Source organism: Corvus hawaiiensis, chromosome 2 (assembly GCF_020740725.1).
Source record: "Corvus hawaiiensis isolate bCorHaw1 chromosome 2, bCorHaw1.pri.cur, whole genome shotgun sequence".
Lineage (NCBI taxonomy): Eukaryota > Metazoa > Chordata > Aves > Passeriformes > Corvidae > Corvus > Corvus hawaiiensis.
In genome coordinates, this window is record NC_063214.1 from 41,383,902 (window position 1) to 41,399,281 (window position 15,380).

Consider the following 15,380-nt stretch of genomic DNA (forward strand, 5'->3'; position numbering starts at 1 on the left):
CCATTGATTGCCAAAGCAATGTGGTGAACTTGGACATCTCTTTAATTAAAGTAAAATGCCTCAATCCCTTTGATCATGTAGAATACTCTAAATACTAAATTTGCTGCTGTTCTGCAGTATAGTAAGAACAGCTATTAGTTAGTTTCTGAATTCCTACTGTAACAACCTTCTGTAAGACTTTAGATGCCCCAGGGTAGCAAGAAACTGGTACAGACAGTTTTGCCTCACATTCCATACCTCAAATATCGACATTAATAATGGATATCAACAAACATAATTTTCCGGGAAACGTATTTTTTTAAGTAACATTACCTGTGTAGAGTGAGCATGTTAAATTGTGGGTAAAATTTTTGAGTGAGGAATTGTCTATAAGGAATGCTATACACAGGCTAACTGTACTGGATGTTCTTGCTGAACACTGCTCGAGTTGCTATTGTTCATACGGGATATTGCTGCCTAAAAGCGAGGTTGGCACCAGGTTCAGTAGCCAAGGATGGGTGCCTGAAGTTGCAGTGACTTCAGCCTAGCAGAAAGAGGTAGAACAACTGTGCTGGTTGTAAACTTCTTTGTTGTAGTACATTTTAAACTGAAGAATTTTAAGTGTTCATTTCCTACTTTTGTCCCAGCTTTCAAATATTGTAGTTTAAATGTGTGTGTGACCTCTGCAATCACAGCAATGCAGTGGAATGGTCATTCATGTCTGGATACGTTTCCTGACTGCCTCTGACAATTGCAGTGTTCAGGTCAGTGTTAGCAGATAATAGTGGTTTTATGTGAAAGCTGCACTTTCGTACTTTCGAAGTCTGGCAGAGCACCTGCTATATATTCAGCTCAGCCTAGCACCTAGCTTCACATTCAAAGTCGAAGATTTAGGTCTCAAAAAAAACCCTAACAGTATTTCCATATGCTGTAAGCGTACTTTAGCAAGTAATTCAAACTTGGTGATTGAAATAAATGCACTTACAGTTTCCCTGTTGTCAAAGCTTAGTTCACTCAAAGACACAAAAGATGGGTAATACGTGTTTAAAGCAGAGAATTGGAATAAACTGTCACTTGTCTGTGCTGTATCTGAGACTTACTTCATTTCTCACCTTTTTTGACCTGTTCTAGATACAGGAAGGAGCAAACAGCTGAATCTGGTACCTCAATTTATGAGTGGGAGAGAGGCCCTTTGAACTACAAATGGCTTTAAGCTAGTATGGGATGGCTTAAAGGTATCGTGCACAGGGTACTTTGGAAAAAAGCTTGTTTGGCACCTGCCTGCATCGTTACGCACTTGGTGGGAAATTATCTGAACGTTTTTCCAAATGGAGCCCATAGTACCTCTGCACCTGAGCATCCCAGTCCCTGACCAGAGGGAAAGCTCTGTCAGCCTGTCCTGTAAAAGGTTTTTGCAAACAAGTGAGATGAAGTGTGAGAAAGGTAGTAGCAGCAGTTTGACTCTAACAGCCACGTGGCGATCTACAGGCGCAGACTAGACCATGGTGTCTTCCAAGTTCAAAGTTTATTTCACACTGCAAAATTCTCATTACAAAAGCAAAACAATAATTTGGAACGCAGCCAGTTTACTGCTTTCTCACTGACAAACACAAATGTTACTCCACCCAACAGATCTGCAGGTGAAGAATTGCAATACATGCAATACACAGATTCAAGAAAACATTAGTTGGATCACTTCAAGTTTTCTTACAACATAGGGAAGCAAAGGTGGCTTCTCAACAGAGCAATTTTAGAACTGTATTTGTAAATACTGTATTTCTAAGTAATGCTGTTTTAACTTCTCAGTTCATCACTGGGCTAAGTTTGTAAAGGACTTGACATCTTTCACAAGAAAACTGTTTAGTACTTTGCCACCCCACTGGTGTTGTGTGTCCATGTTTTATCTGACCCCTCTAATCTTTATAGACAGCGTCCTCTTTAGTGCCTGCACTGTTCCTTGTATACCCACCTGCTCTAGTAATGTCATAAAATGTGTGTTAACATCCATCCCCGGGCAGTGTAAACAATTGGAAACACAAGTGGGAGAACTTTGACCAGCTCAGCATTCCTTCAGTTTTGCCTCATGAAAAATTGCAGTTTGTCTTCAGAGCTTCAGGAAGTTCCTTACACCCAAAAGTAGCAGCACAGGTGCAATAAACAGAATTCAATGCTTGCAATTAATTTTTTAATGTAATACTGTAATTAGATATTTAATTTATTATGTTGATGGATGCTAATGACCACTCTGTAATAGGAGACTTGCTGTATCCAAAATACAGGTGTCCTTCAAGACCATGATAATTTCCTTTTTGGGTTGATCTTAGAGGCTTGGTTGGTTGTTTTTAAGAGTAGTAAGAGGCTGTAGATTTTATTAGCTAGCCACAAAAATGTGTTCATGCTCAGCATGAAAGCATATGCTTTTTTACTCTGACCTTGTCTAGCAGAACCAAAAACTTAACAGGTCAAAACAGCTCCATCAGACACTGCTGATTTAATTACTTTGCAAGTCAGGATGTTTCTGCAGTAGTCACAAAATTTTACCTTCTATGTTTGTTCTTGCTTTCTTGGCCAATACTTTCTTCTGAGGTAGAATTGTTATTTTTGTTATGATACAGTCCTTGGCTAGCACTCAATGGTTTCCAGTTCAATCTCTTCCGTTGTACTCGCTGTAAATAAAAGGATATTGTTATTGATAGGCAAATGGATTGGAAGGCCAACATTCCAAAATTAACTGTGATGTGTTAATAGCCAAGACATTTTTAACTTTTTAATATTAGCTCAAGCTTGCTCATCTAAAATTAGGTTTTAAATACATATTTTCAAAATATTTAACTACACAGTCTTTAAAGTGACAACAGTTTCTTGCAGAACGAGGCCAAAGGCACTACAAAAACTAAGTCCATAGGGCAAAAATTAGGTCTCTGCTTTGGACCATTTCCTGGGAGATCACATGGCAAGTTTCTAGAAGTGTGGTTTTCCTGACCTCTGCCATATGTGTGTATGTATATTCAATTCAGCTCTGTGGGAAGATTGGCTTCAGCTGGAGGAAGAGGCTTTATCTGAACAAAATCTTGTGTATTCCAGCGTGACAGGAAAGTTTTCAGTATCTACTAAAGCTTGTGAGTGGTGTATGCACCATGAAAACAGCATCAGCCCTTAAGAGCTGTAGGTGAGCGACAGAAAGGAAGAGGCAGCTCAAGCCAGGTTAATTTCTTCTTCTATCAGGTTTTGCAGAGCTGACACGAAGTCTGGGCCATGAATCTTAGGATACTTGAGTATCTGTGTTGGTCTAGTAAAATATTGATAGCTAGACTGCTTGTTGTAATGTAACATTTATTATAGAAGAAATACAGACCTTTTATCTAGAGGGCAAGAAACCATGAGTGGATCTGCACTTACAAAGAAGGGAGGTAAACACCTGAAATATTTTGAAGTGGTGAAGGAAACCTCCCATTTCAAAGCTTGATCCCAGGCGTGTAGCATGCACCTTGTCTTTCTGCCTAGGCCAAATGTCCCTGGTTGTGGCTTGGAAATTTCTTTTCTAATATGTCCCTTCAGTGTAGCCCTTGTGTTCCCTTGACCTGCTTTTCATGACTGTTGTCTTTGGTATCAGGTTTTGATGTTACTCAGTGTTTGCTGGAGTCTACAACTGGATCAAAAGTGAGGACAGATGAAGAGGGGATTTGAGAGGAGAAGGAGATGCAATCCTCCATGAACTGAGGTGGGGCCACTCCCAAGGGTCATTTGGGTATTTTCCCCTAGGATACACCCTGCTGATGTGAACTCTGAAAAGTTGCTAATGCTCTTGACTTTATCTCCTGCCCTCTGATCGGGGGTTATTGCAGGTCTGGCCTTTTCTCCCCAAGTTTTGCAATCAGCAATGTTGGGAAGTGTTTTATTATTTCTAATGTAAAACATATAAGGTAGATGTCCTGTGGATCGTTCTGAGTTAAACACCTGTTATTCAGTTGGCTCAGCTAGTAAGGAGTTAGAACAGGATAACTGATGTAAGCCCTTTGGTCTTGTTTCTTAGTAGCCCTGTTTAGCACCTTTATGGTACAAATTTTAGGCTCAAATTTCAGGCTTCAAAACCCTATACCCTGACTACATTTTTAGCGAAATACCTGTTAGTTTGTGTGTTGTCTTCTTCTGAAATAGATGCAGAGATTTATTACACAGCCACATGAAGCAGATTAGAATGGCAGATACTGCAGCGAGAAATGCAAAGAGAACTGCTACAAAATGCAAATCTTCATAGATAATCTCTGTAGGAAACATGGAAAAAAATGAATATTATAAAATTGATTACAAGAAGATTGATGCTTAAACACAGGGTAAAGCCATGAAGTCCCAACTTGTTTGTACCGTAAACATTGACGATGATGGTGCCGTAGGCGTTGGTTCCATGCTCCTCTGTTACAGTGACAAAATAGTAGCCAGCATCTCTCATGCCCACATTCCGAAGCTGTATAGAGCCATTTTCAAAAGTAGTCACTCTGTCCTTGTAGACTGTGGATATGTTGACATGATTCCCACTTCTCCACTCAACAATGCTGGTGGTGCCCCAGCTTGACACATGCTTCCACTCAATGGTGGCCATGCCTCGGCAAGAGTATTCAACTGAGAGAAGGATGTCTTGTGCCACTGTTGCATTGATGTTGGGTTGTGGGACAAGTAAGGATACTCCTCCAGGAGCTGAAAGACAAAGGAGGGTGATGAGTCTGGAGGTGATACTGCACCAACTGTCCAGGGCAGGTTGGAACCTCTGGGTCCTGGTGATTCATCCTACCTATCTCAGTGGTCTGTTTTAAGAGAGGATAAACTATGCTTTGCAATACCTTTTTCTTTCTGCTTTCCATAAAAGTAACATACATACTTGAAGACTAAATATACATTTTTAATTGGTGATAGCAAAAGTGCTTCCACCATAGTGGAAGCATACTTGCATGTGTTTCAGTGTTTTAATGCCCAAACAGAAAGGGACTTTGGAAAGGTCTTTTTGGGTAAGCATAACATTTTCTGAAAACTGAGCAATGTTCTTGTGTTCATCAGTAACTGGCTTTCTTTAAAAATTCTGCATTTAAATGGAAAGTTTAGTCACCATGTCTAAGGTAACCTGTCATATTCATCAACTACCATCCCCCAAAAGCAAGAACTGTAGTGGGCATAAGTATGTGAAGTCTTGGCAAGGACTTTTTCGTGTTTTCAGGATGCGTAATCAACATTAGGGACATCAGCTTCTTAAAGGCGGCTGGTTATAAGCCAGCACAGATAAATCACATGTTACCAAAGGTATGCAGTTTCATGAGAAGCCAGGGACTTCATGTTCCTGATGATATCTGGGCAAAAATGCATATAAAAGAATATTTAATTCTCACCTACTTCCTCCTGATGTGATTACGGAGCTGTTCATAACACTGTGGAACTGAACCGACGGCTTAGTTTAATGTGTAACTGCAATAGTTTCTGCTCGCATGTGGGTGTTTGTGCACGAAGATTTGGATGAACACCAACACTGGAGTTTTAACTGGCATGCATTTTTCCTTTTTATTAGTGGCTTGTTTGAGACCCTTGGCTAAAGACTGAAATCCTGTTATCTACCCACAAAAATCAAAGCAGACTAAAGGCAGATAAAGCACAGAGTAAGGCTGAATGCCTTTTCCTGGTTTGGCTTGGAGCAGCTCACCTGCTCTACTCCTTTACTGTGGGAACAGCCTGACTGCAAGAGCAAAACGAAAAAGTAATGCTGACCTGCAAATGTCTGTAACCCAGTGGGGGAGTGAGAACGAGACCCTCAGCTACACTGCACGAGTGCAAAACACGACACCTGGGGATGATCCTGGAGGTTCTGCAGAGCCTTCAGGGATAAGAATGATTAAGAAAGGCAAAGAAAAAAAATCACCAAGGGAAATAAATTATTTTTTAAAAATCTTAAAATAAGAACCCTCCATAGCCAAAACCCACAGCCACCAAAAATGGAAGAGATGGGTGAATTACAACCTGACTTCACTGTATTTGAGATCTGTAGCAGAATTCACTAACTCTGCTGGTCAGGGTAAGGGAGGAGATCTCAAGAAGCCACTTCAATTCCCAGGCCCTCATCAATGGGACAAAATAGGATTTAGGCTTTTTTTCAAGATAACATTCTTGGGCTTCTCCCTTCATAAGCATTGTCATACTCATGCTGCCCAGTCCCCCTGCAGGAACATCAGGCTTTCCAGGCAGCTCAGTGCATCCTCAGCTGAGCTGTGGTCTGCTGTTCAGCCTGTGTGCAGGAGAGACTAACCAGAGCTGTGAAAACGAGGTTTGTGCCAGCTACAGAAACAGAACAGCCAGGAATCTCTGGTAATCGCTGCAAATTGTTCCAATTGTTTTCTGCTCCATGTGTTTATTTAAAGGCCTTTCCCACTGTTTCTGACCAGACAGGAGCTGAGTGTCTCCCCTCAGTGACCCTTTCATGTTTTTATAGAGGCTTTGTTTTGAATACGTGATTGCAAGGTAAATGTAACAAAAAGAGAATTTAAATCTTTCCATTAAATGATTTGCAAACATGTTCTGTCCTTATTGGCATGCAAAGCTAAAAAAGGCAGTGCAGTATCTAACCATTCAAAAATATTTTTAGTAGGCAGTGTGCCTAGATCACCTGAACTGGTCTAATCCAACAGAGCTGCACCAGGCTGGAGAGCAAATATCACACCCACTGGCAGCGCCCTACGCAAGGCCCCTACGCTCTGCTGCTTGCAAAACCAGCCCCTTCACACCCAGCCGAACACCCACCCAGGAGAAGAGGGTACCGGGGCTGCTCAGAGCACACTGAGTTTGCTGTCCTGGCACGCTGCTCTACTCCAAAGTGTTTGCCTGGCCAAGAGTCAAAGTGGGAAGTGCGGCTCTGTGTACCAGACCTGGCCGTGGCAACGCAGCTGGGCCTGCAGTGTGCTGGGCAGTGAGCTGGAAAAAAAAAAGGCTGGCAGCGAGGCGCCTCCATACAGGAGCTCTAAACTAGGGGGACAGCTCTAAGATGGGCCTCTGAAACCCTGGGGACTGTTTCTCCACCCTTTGGTGTCCTGCTTGTGCGTCGCTTTTGTTGGTGGAGTGGTGTGACCAAACCAAACTCACTGGTGGCACTGCCACCCCAGGCCCCAGGCGAGGGTAGGTTTGACAGAATCCTCCTTCAGCCCACTCAGGGAGAGGACCGGACTGCCCTGTGCGTGCTACCGCATCCCCACTCACCCCCCGTGGGGTGCTGGGTTGGAACGCACCTTCCCTCTTCACCGCCGCGTTTCCCAGCGTGCGCCCAGCATTCCCCGACGCCCCTCGGGCTGATTAACCGGGGTCGTTTTCCCCTCCACGCCTTGTCCCCTCGGTCGCTGGAAAAGCAGCGGGGGAACGGCGGCTGCTGGGGCCGCCCCCGCCGGGAGCGGGCGTGCGGCCGGGGCGTGGGGCCCTCCCCCCGCGGCCGCGCGGGTCCCGCTCGGCTCCCCCGCTCCCTCCGAGCAGCAGGAGCGGGGACGAACCTCCCCAGACCATGTGCAGCCCTCAGAGAACAGCGATCCCTGCCTGAGCCTCGGTATGTCCCGTTCCCATCCCCTCCCCAGCAGCTCCCGGGCGTCCCGGTTGCGGACGGGCTGGGCAGAGCTCTTACCGCGGGCGGGGGTCGGCGGGCGCTGCGCACCGCCCCGCAGATGCCGGGCGCTGGGGCTGAGCTGGGGCATCTCGGCGAGCAGCAGGAGGACAGGTCCGGGGGAGGGAGCGGGGGAGACAGGGACGAAGTCGGACACTTACTCTGCAGAGCCCATCCGGCGGCCAGGCAGAGGGTGACGGTCCCCACGACGACGCCCCGGCCTCGACAGCCCTGCAGCGGTCTCATCAGCGGGAAGCCGATGCCCCAGGGGTTGCATTTAAGTGGCTGGGCCGGCCGGAGCGGCCCGACCCCGGGGGCTGCCTGCCCCAGGCCTCTCCCTCGCTTCTCTCCCTCCTCCTCCTCCCGCTCCCGTTCCCGCCGCGGCGCCGGGGCTGCTCCCAGCTTCCCCCCGCAGCGGCCCCCGGGCGCTCCCCCGCCTCACACCCCGCGATCCTCCGATCCGCGCTGGAGATGCAATTGGCTGAGGAAGGCAAGGCGCTTCCCGGCCGCCGGCCATCGCCCAGCCGGGAAATGAGCGCGATGGGCGGCCGCGGAGCCGCGCAGCTCTGCCCGGCCCGGCCGATGCCCGGCCGGAGCCTGGAGCCGGGAGCCGAGCCCGGGATCGGGACATCTGGCCGAGGAGGCTGGTTTTAATTGTGATTTGGCAAGGGAAATTTCACTTCGGGGTGTTAAAACTGACTTTTTTTGCTCCAAGAAGTCTGGTGATGTTGCAGGTGAGAAGGGGGATGGGGAGGAGGGTTGGACAGCAGCATCTCTGTATCCCCAGATATCATCTCAGATGACCACGCTGGAAAATGAACCCGGTTCCCATCCCACTGTACCCAACACATGCACTAGGTGCTCCTCTCTCCCTTCTATTGTCGTCCAGAGGAGGTCCCCAGCAATGCTTGTACTTCTTTCAGAAAGCACTGGACAGTATGAGATAGCAGGAAACATGATTAGAAAACGTGAGTCTCCCAATCCTGAAAATCCATCCTTGCACAGAGGCATCCTTGTGTATGGCTACCAGAAGCCATATACACCCCCAGGAGAGCTGCCCCTCTGACCAGGGAAAGAGTTACACACCAGATGAGCCCTTTTGCAGATTTTCCATTCTCTTTCTTGTGTTTCCCTCTCCTCAAGTTTTCTTTAGCAGAGTGTGGATTAAAGAGAGGCATTTCAGTGTTCTGGTCAGCACAGGCTCCTCAGGGTGAGTGGGAGGAAAGGGCAATCACCCAGGCAATGAGGGACAGCTGGGATCTGCCAGAGCCACCTGCGCTGAGCAGCCACTCTCCCACTGCACTGTATGGAATAATGTGGGTTTCCTTACATACTGGCTGGCTGTGAGGAGAACAGGGGGGTTCCACGGGGGTCTGGGTAGCTGAAGCACAGCTCTGGGCAGGGAGGGTGAGCAGGAGTGAGGCTTGCGCAGGGTCAGCTGCAGGGGATCTGCTCTTGCTGGGGCTTTCCAACCAAGGGTGATGCTCTCATGTGGTGCCATGCTCTATATATATGGCATTACAGCTTCTTTTGTGCACATCTCAGAGGGGACTTCTAGGACTTAAGGCAGGCGTTGACAAGAGGCAGTGCAATCTGCATGGGCTCCAGGGCCCAGATTTTGTTCAAGTGCAAAAAAATCCCCAGCTTCCCCAACCTCTGGTGCATCTTTTGAAGCTTCAGTGATGATACTCAGATGAAGGGGCAAGGGAAGAGAGGTCAGTGAGGACATACTGCCCAAATGTTTGATCCCACGTAGGTTTTGTCGCCTGCCATGGCTCCGGGGTTGTCTGAAAGTGTGTTTGTACTCGATCTGCAGAGGCAGGCCATGAAGTGCTTCCCTTCCACCTCATCTATCTGAGCTGCTTCTGTGCTTTGCCAAATCCCCTCTGCTGCATCAGGCCAACATTGTGCCTGGGGGTCCCTGCTGAAAATGTAATTGCATGAAAAAGTGTGCAGCGCTTCCCCTGGGAGAGATTCCATCAGACAAAGTTTCTTCCTGATCCCATCACCTCATGGCAGTTTTATTCCTCAAAGCATTAAAGAAGGTCTCATGGTGATGTGACTTTTATGTCATTTTCCTTTTTATTTCTTTCAGCCTTTACTTAAATTATTTTTGAGCTTCTGGCCCAGTGACCTATTCTGGCAGCCCAACATATGAGCTATATTCTCATATAAAATTAATTGAACCTTTCATATTTTAAATGTGTCATACTGGTTGCATTGAGTAAATGCACTCTATTGGAAAGAGAGATGTTAGTAATGAAATTGAAGTCCAGGCTTGGAGCTCCTCTCAAATTTCAGCAGTTTTGATCCAATAGGTCAAACATTCAGTCCTGTGACAAAAAGAAGTCCTGTGTTTGTGTTCAGCATCAAAAATCAACAGCAAAGAACTTTTGAATTCCTTCTTTTTAAAGGGAAAATTATAAAGTTTCTAGAGGTTGGGTTTTTTCGATATAAACTGCACCTCAAGAAGTACGTATCACAAAGTGCTCAGCATTAAGAAAGCATTTAATTGAGCTATTATAAACCATATTTATTTGAAAGCTGGCTGGTTGCTCTCTCCCTAAGAGCCCCTTGGAAGCAATGCTTCCTCCTTCTGTGCTGCAAACATCCCCTGTGGAAGGGAGGAGGTTTCTCTTAAGCAGAAATGCATCAGGGTGTTTAATGGCAGGGCTGGGTGAGCGCTGGGCAGGGTGGGGGCTCTTGGCAAGGCAGAGGAGCAGCAGAGGGCAGGGGCAATTTTCAGGGCAGGCTTCTTGCCTGAGGCCTGTGGAGGAGTGCGGCTGTAGCGAGCTGCACCATGGGGGCTGGGGCTGGGGCCGTGGGGTACAGCTCCATCAACAAGTGACTACAGAGAGAAGCACTTGGCTTCAAGGAATCATGGAATCATTTCAGCTGGAAGAGATCATCAAGCCAACCATGAATCCAGCACTGCCAAGTCCACCACTAAACCATGTCCATAAGCACCATATCTACATGTGTTTTAAATACCTCCGGAAGGTGACTCCACCACTTCCCTGGGCAGCCTGTTCCAGTGTTTGACAGCCCTCAGAGAAGCAATTTTTAGTAATATCCTCTGGCATAACCTGAGGTCATTTCCTCTGGTACCGATGATGGCTGGATTATTGATTAGCAACCAATCTAATTGAATTTAACCTTGATGCTTGACCCCTCTGAGTCCCCCCAGTACCTTCCTGCCTCCCAGCACCCCAAAGGCAAGGGGGGATGAGCTTCAGCAGATATCTCCTGCTGTTAGGCTGGAGTTTGAAGAGGATGCTGTGGACAAGCTGGTGGATCCTGAGCTTTGGTGCTTGGGCATCAGTGCAAGGCTTCAGCAGGGGAACTCTTTCTGCCAGGTAAGTGAAGGGATGCACCCTGCCTGGGTCTTCTGCAGGATTTGGTAGCTAACTCAGGGTAACTTTACAGAAAAGCCAGGTTGGAGTGTTACTCCTCATTTTGCTTACCTTGGCATATTCATGATGTATTTTCCTAAGAAAGTTTCTTATTAAAATCCTGTCCAACCACATTCAGAAGAGGCTAATGATATGCCACTCCAGGTTGTAGATTTTTCATCCATTAATGCTGCTCTTCTGGTTTTATTTTTCTCTGCTTGTCAAACAGCAATTCTAGGGAACATAAATGTATCAAGCAATATAATACACCCTGTAAAAAATTAGGTTGTCTTTGTTTAATTACAAAGTGGCCTTAAACTACCAGACTCTGGGAATGACTTACAAGGTCTGTAAAAGACCTTTAGTTTGCCATTCCTACTCCGCTGTAGGCACCTGCAGATTTTATTGCTATATGCTCAGTATTTTAAGTATTCCTTTGCCTCCCCTTTGCTTATTTCCATTATTTAAAATGTTTTTTTCCTTTCTTCTCATTGCCAGATGTGAGACGACAGTCTCTCAAGTTTGTCTGGAGGGCCTGATTTCTCTTTCTGGTGCCATTAATAATGGAACAAAACCACATTAACGATTGCAACAACAGCCAGATAGGAGCCAGAAAGCTCCTTTTGCTCTCTAATGTACTGCATGAGTACATGGAAGTGCTTTATACAGAGGGTTTGCCTTTTTTTTTCCCCTCACCCTTTTGTGTTGATGTCTTTTTTGGACTTGATAAAGTGCTTGACCTTGTCTTTTGCTGAAGAAAAGAAAAAAACACCAGAGTTAAATATTCAAAGAGATTACAGACCTCAGATAGCCCTTTAGAAGTAATTTTATCCTGCAAGAACCCATAGGAGAAAACTCAGCAAAGAAATGTTAACAGTGAATGCAGGGCATTGCATCCGCCTGGTCAGACGGGCTGCAAAGGCTTCTCATCATTGCCTTGAGATGCTTTTGGTTGATGATGCAGTGAGCTGGGAAACAGCTGGCAGAGAGCAGGAGAGAGCTGCAGGCTTCCAAAGCAGCAAAGAAATGTGTACCTGGCACAGGAGTAGTTGAAAAATAGGTAATATCCTGCTGGCCCCTCCTCTTTCACATGAGGTTAGTCGTGTGAAAGAGGCTTAGCTTATTCTGGTCTTCTGGAAGTGAGAAGAACATTTGTTTGTGAGGTCTTGCTGTGTAAAAACATTCCTTCCATTTGTATGAGATGAAAAAGGATTTTTCAGCATCTGAAGTAGAACCTGGTCAAATCTGCCCTTTGCATGTCAATGGTTTCTTTTTGCCTTTTATTTTTTCAGCAGAGGCACAATACAAAAAGCCCCTTTCTTAGCTCAAATCAATCAATAGCTGTAAGAGGAATGACAATGGGCAGTTTTGGTCTGTCAGCATTCCTCCACTTTTTAAGCTATCTAGACTGCCTGAGTCTCCTTGTGGGTTTGGTCTGTGGGTTTTCAGGTTAGGGAAATAGGGGAAAAAATCAAATGATGATGCAGAAATGTTTATCTGAGAACACACAGATGCTTAGTAGAAGGGAGACATTTGGAAACAGCTTTTATCAAATAGAAGGTGCTCAAGGCACACCTTTGACTGGGGATGGCTGGCATTCTCCCATTGGGGTGCTGTTGTGGCAGTAAATATCTTCCAAGACAATACATCCTCCTTCTGTATTCACAGAGAGTGGAATATCCTCATGTTCTTTCAATGGGAAACCAAAGCACAAAGTTGCTTTTTTTCGAGGAAGTTTATGTCAAAACAGAGAAAAGAATTCCTCACTTTCTTGAGTCTCTGAGGTGGTCTTTATCCTGCCTCTCTGAGAAGCCTGTTCCAGTAATTCACCACCCTCACTGTAAAAATTTTCTTCCTTATATCTAATCCAAATCGACTCTCTTCCAGTTTAAAACCATTACCCCTTTTCCTTTCACTACAGTTCCAGCTGCTCCTTGGCATTCATCACCCTATCTTTACCCTATCTCCCTGTACTCTTCCCAGGATACCTGTTCCTGCTCCACTGCCTGTGCATTTCCTTCTTGCCCTTTAGCTTCTCTAGCAGGTCTCGACTCAACCATGCTGGCTTCTTGCCATCCTTTCCTGTTTTCTTATACCTGGGGATTGAGAGCTCTTATGCTCTATGAAAAACGTCCTCTAAGATCTCCCAGCTCTCTTCTGCTCCCTTGCTCCTGCGGGCAGTTTTCCATGGGGGTCCTATTGACTAACTCTTTGAAGGATTGGAAGTTTTTTCCTAAGATTTTTCCTACAGTTCAGGGTCCTGATGTTATTCTTCGCCTGACCTTTATCCCTCAGGATGTGAACTCCTCTAGTGCATTATCACTGCAGCCCAGGCTGCCTTCAATCTTGATTAACTCAACTTGTGTTGTGGTGGTAAAAATAAAGTCAAATAATTATGCCATTCCAATTAAGTAAAGAGAATTATGTTCCACTTTGGACACCAGAAGGTCAGTCGTTCATACAACCCTTCACCTCACATCAATGTCCCAAGTTATTGTCTATTGGTTAGTTGTAGGTTACGGACGGTCGGAGACGAGAGATCTCTGAAGTCAGATCTTTGAACATGCGGTTTATTGCAAAGGGCGTGGGTATAGGGGCACTGCTCAGAGCTGCCAGACTCAGCTCGGAGCAGGCCCAAGAGAGCAAGAGAGCAAGCGGGTAAGAGAGAGAGAGAGAGAGAGAGAGCGAGTATGAGAGAGGAAGAGAGGAGTGGAATGGGATGGAATCTTGGTTACAATACAATAAATCATCTTCTGTACTGAATATTCTAATTGTCACTAACCAATCTAATACAAGATACAAATCCTATAGCATTTACATACAGCCTATAAGAGTTCTTATATTACCATAGAGTGTTACATCTTAACTTCTAAAAACTACTCTTTGGACCCCTTCTGCTGAGCTAGTAGGGTCTGCTCTGACCCTTGGACCTGTTTGCAAGCAGAGGGTATTGTTCCATCAAGAGGGGATTACCTTCAGTCGGCCATACCATTGTTTTCTAGTTGTTCAGTAACTAAGACTTGGTATTTCAAAAGTGGCTTTCATTTCGATGTTGCCTGTAGTTTTCATATTCCCAAAATCTTTTGTCAGGCAATCATATTTATAAGGCTTTCCTGTTTCATCTTCCCCAACAGTTAGTGTTACACCATACAAAGAACATACGAGAGGAGCCTTCATCACACAGAAGATTCATCTGACCATTTTCCAAGTTTCTAGTTCAACTTTGCCGACCCATGGTATTTTTCACTGTTGTCCATTAGCAGTACAAATATTTTCAATTTCAGAATTCAGCAAAGTGAATGGCATGTCTATCCACTCTGTGCAGAATGAAAACAATATCAAAATGGGGCAAGTGCAAAAGGGTCTCTTGTGTCTTCCATTTTTTCCTTTTTTCCCCCCCCTCTTTTTCCCCCCTTTTTTCTCCACTTTACTCTCCATTACCAGAATAGCATACTCTTTTTTCATCTCAAATCTTGGGATGCCCCAGATGCTCAAGCCTGTCTCTCATCTCTGGTCTGATCACTGTCCTAAAATGCAGGAGTATTGATATGTACAGACTGGGCGACAAGTAAAATTAAACATGAGCAATAATTGAGAAAGGCAATAATTAAGCATGATTAAATTGGTCTAGATGAAATGCATCATTTAAATATTCACACCTTAGTCTCAACCACACTTTCTATGTGGATCACCTGAACAGCTCTCCAATTCATTTGGCCTAAATTTGGTGCAAAGTATTTACTTTGACCTGCCCTGTCAACACAGCTGAGTCCTCATGGGGTCTGAGCTGCCAAAACCAGAACTCTTTTTTCTACCACTTATTAGGCTCACTCTGGGTTTGCTGAAGCACTGAGCAGGGGTTGCTGCAGGGTCTCATTAGAGAGCCAGGTTTGATGATCCTCACTGCCGGCAACCTCCTTGTCTGTACTGGTTCCCGTGTCTGGACACAGCACCTGCAAGGCGGCTGAGAATACAGAGCACTGAAGTGAATAGAACCAATCGCATCTGGCCCTGCAGAACAGCTGCTGAAGCATGTCAGGCATGTGGCCCTTCAAATAATGGCTGTGATTGAGCAATGGTGGTGTAATTATGGTGTCTCCCATGGAAACAAGTGAGGGTAAGTCAGGGCAGTCACAGCTCAGACCCTTGCACAGGCACAGTGGGTGGTTTCCCTCCTGGAGCACCACACGCAGACATCACAACACCAATTACAGCTTTGGCCTTACACCCCACCTCAGTCTATGTGTGTGGAGGACTTAGGAACTGCTCCCAACACACCAGAGATGGGAACTTGATTTTTCAGTGCAGGATGGGTGGGTGGCTGTTGGAGGAGGTTATGCAGCACCATCACCGAGAGGAGACCTTCTTCTCTCACCTGTGTGTGTCCA

At 45.6% G+C, this 15,380-nt stretch overlaps 1 protein-coding gene and 1 long non-coding RNA gene across 2 annotated transcripts; one reads left to right on the plus strand and one right to left on the minus strand.

Annotated features, from left to right (window-relative positions):
• Window positions 1-1,485: 1,485 nt before the first annotated feature.
• VSTM5 (V-set and transmembrane domain containing 5) lies at window positions 1,486-7,948 on the minus strand. The gene is made up of 4 exons (XM_048294558.1): window positions 7,762-7,948; window positions 4,345-4,674; window positions 4,104-4,244; window positions 1,486-2,645 (listed from the first exon to the last, which is right to left on the minus strand). Exons 1-4 carry the CDS (start codon window positions 7,844-7,846, stop codon window positions 2,602-2,604), a joined length of 600 nt encoding a protein of 199 aa, XP_048150515.1. The 5' UTR covers window positions 7,847-7,948; the 3' UTR covers window positions 1,486-2,601.
• Window positions 7,430-9,662, plus strand: LOC125321537. Its single transcript, XR_007201580.1, has 2 exons — window positions 7,430-7,546; window positions 7,769-9,662. It is a non-coding gene; the product is annotated as an uncharacterized LOC125321537 (long non-coding RNA).
• Window positions 9,663-15,380: the final 5,718 nt, after the last annotated feature.

What these genes read in the sequence shown, in the direction of transcription:
- VSTM5 (XM_048294558.1), bottom strand. Translation starts at nt 7,846, where the DNA reads ATGAGACCGCTGCAGGGCTGTCGAGGCCGGGGCGTCGTCGTGGGGACC. An exon ending in CGCCGGATGGGCTCTGCAGA is followed by an intron (nt 4,675 to 7,761) that starts GTAAGTGTCCGA and finishes TTTGTCTTTCAG; the next exon opens with CTCCTGGAGGAGTATCCTTA. An exon ending in GACAACACACAAACTAACAG is followed by an intron (nt 2,646 to 4,103) that starts GTATTTCGCTAA and finishes TTTTATTTACAG; the next exon opens with CGAGTACAACGGAAGAGATT.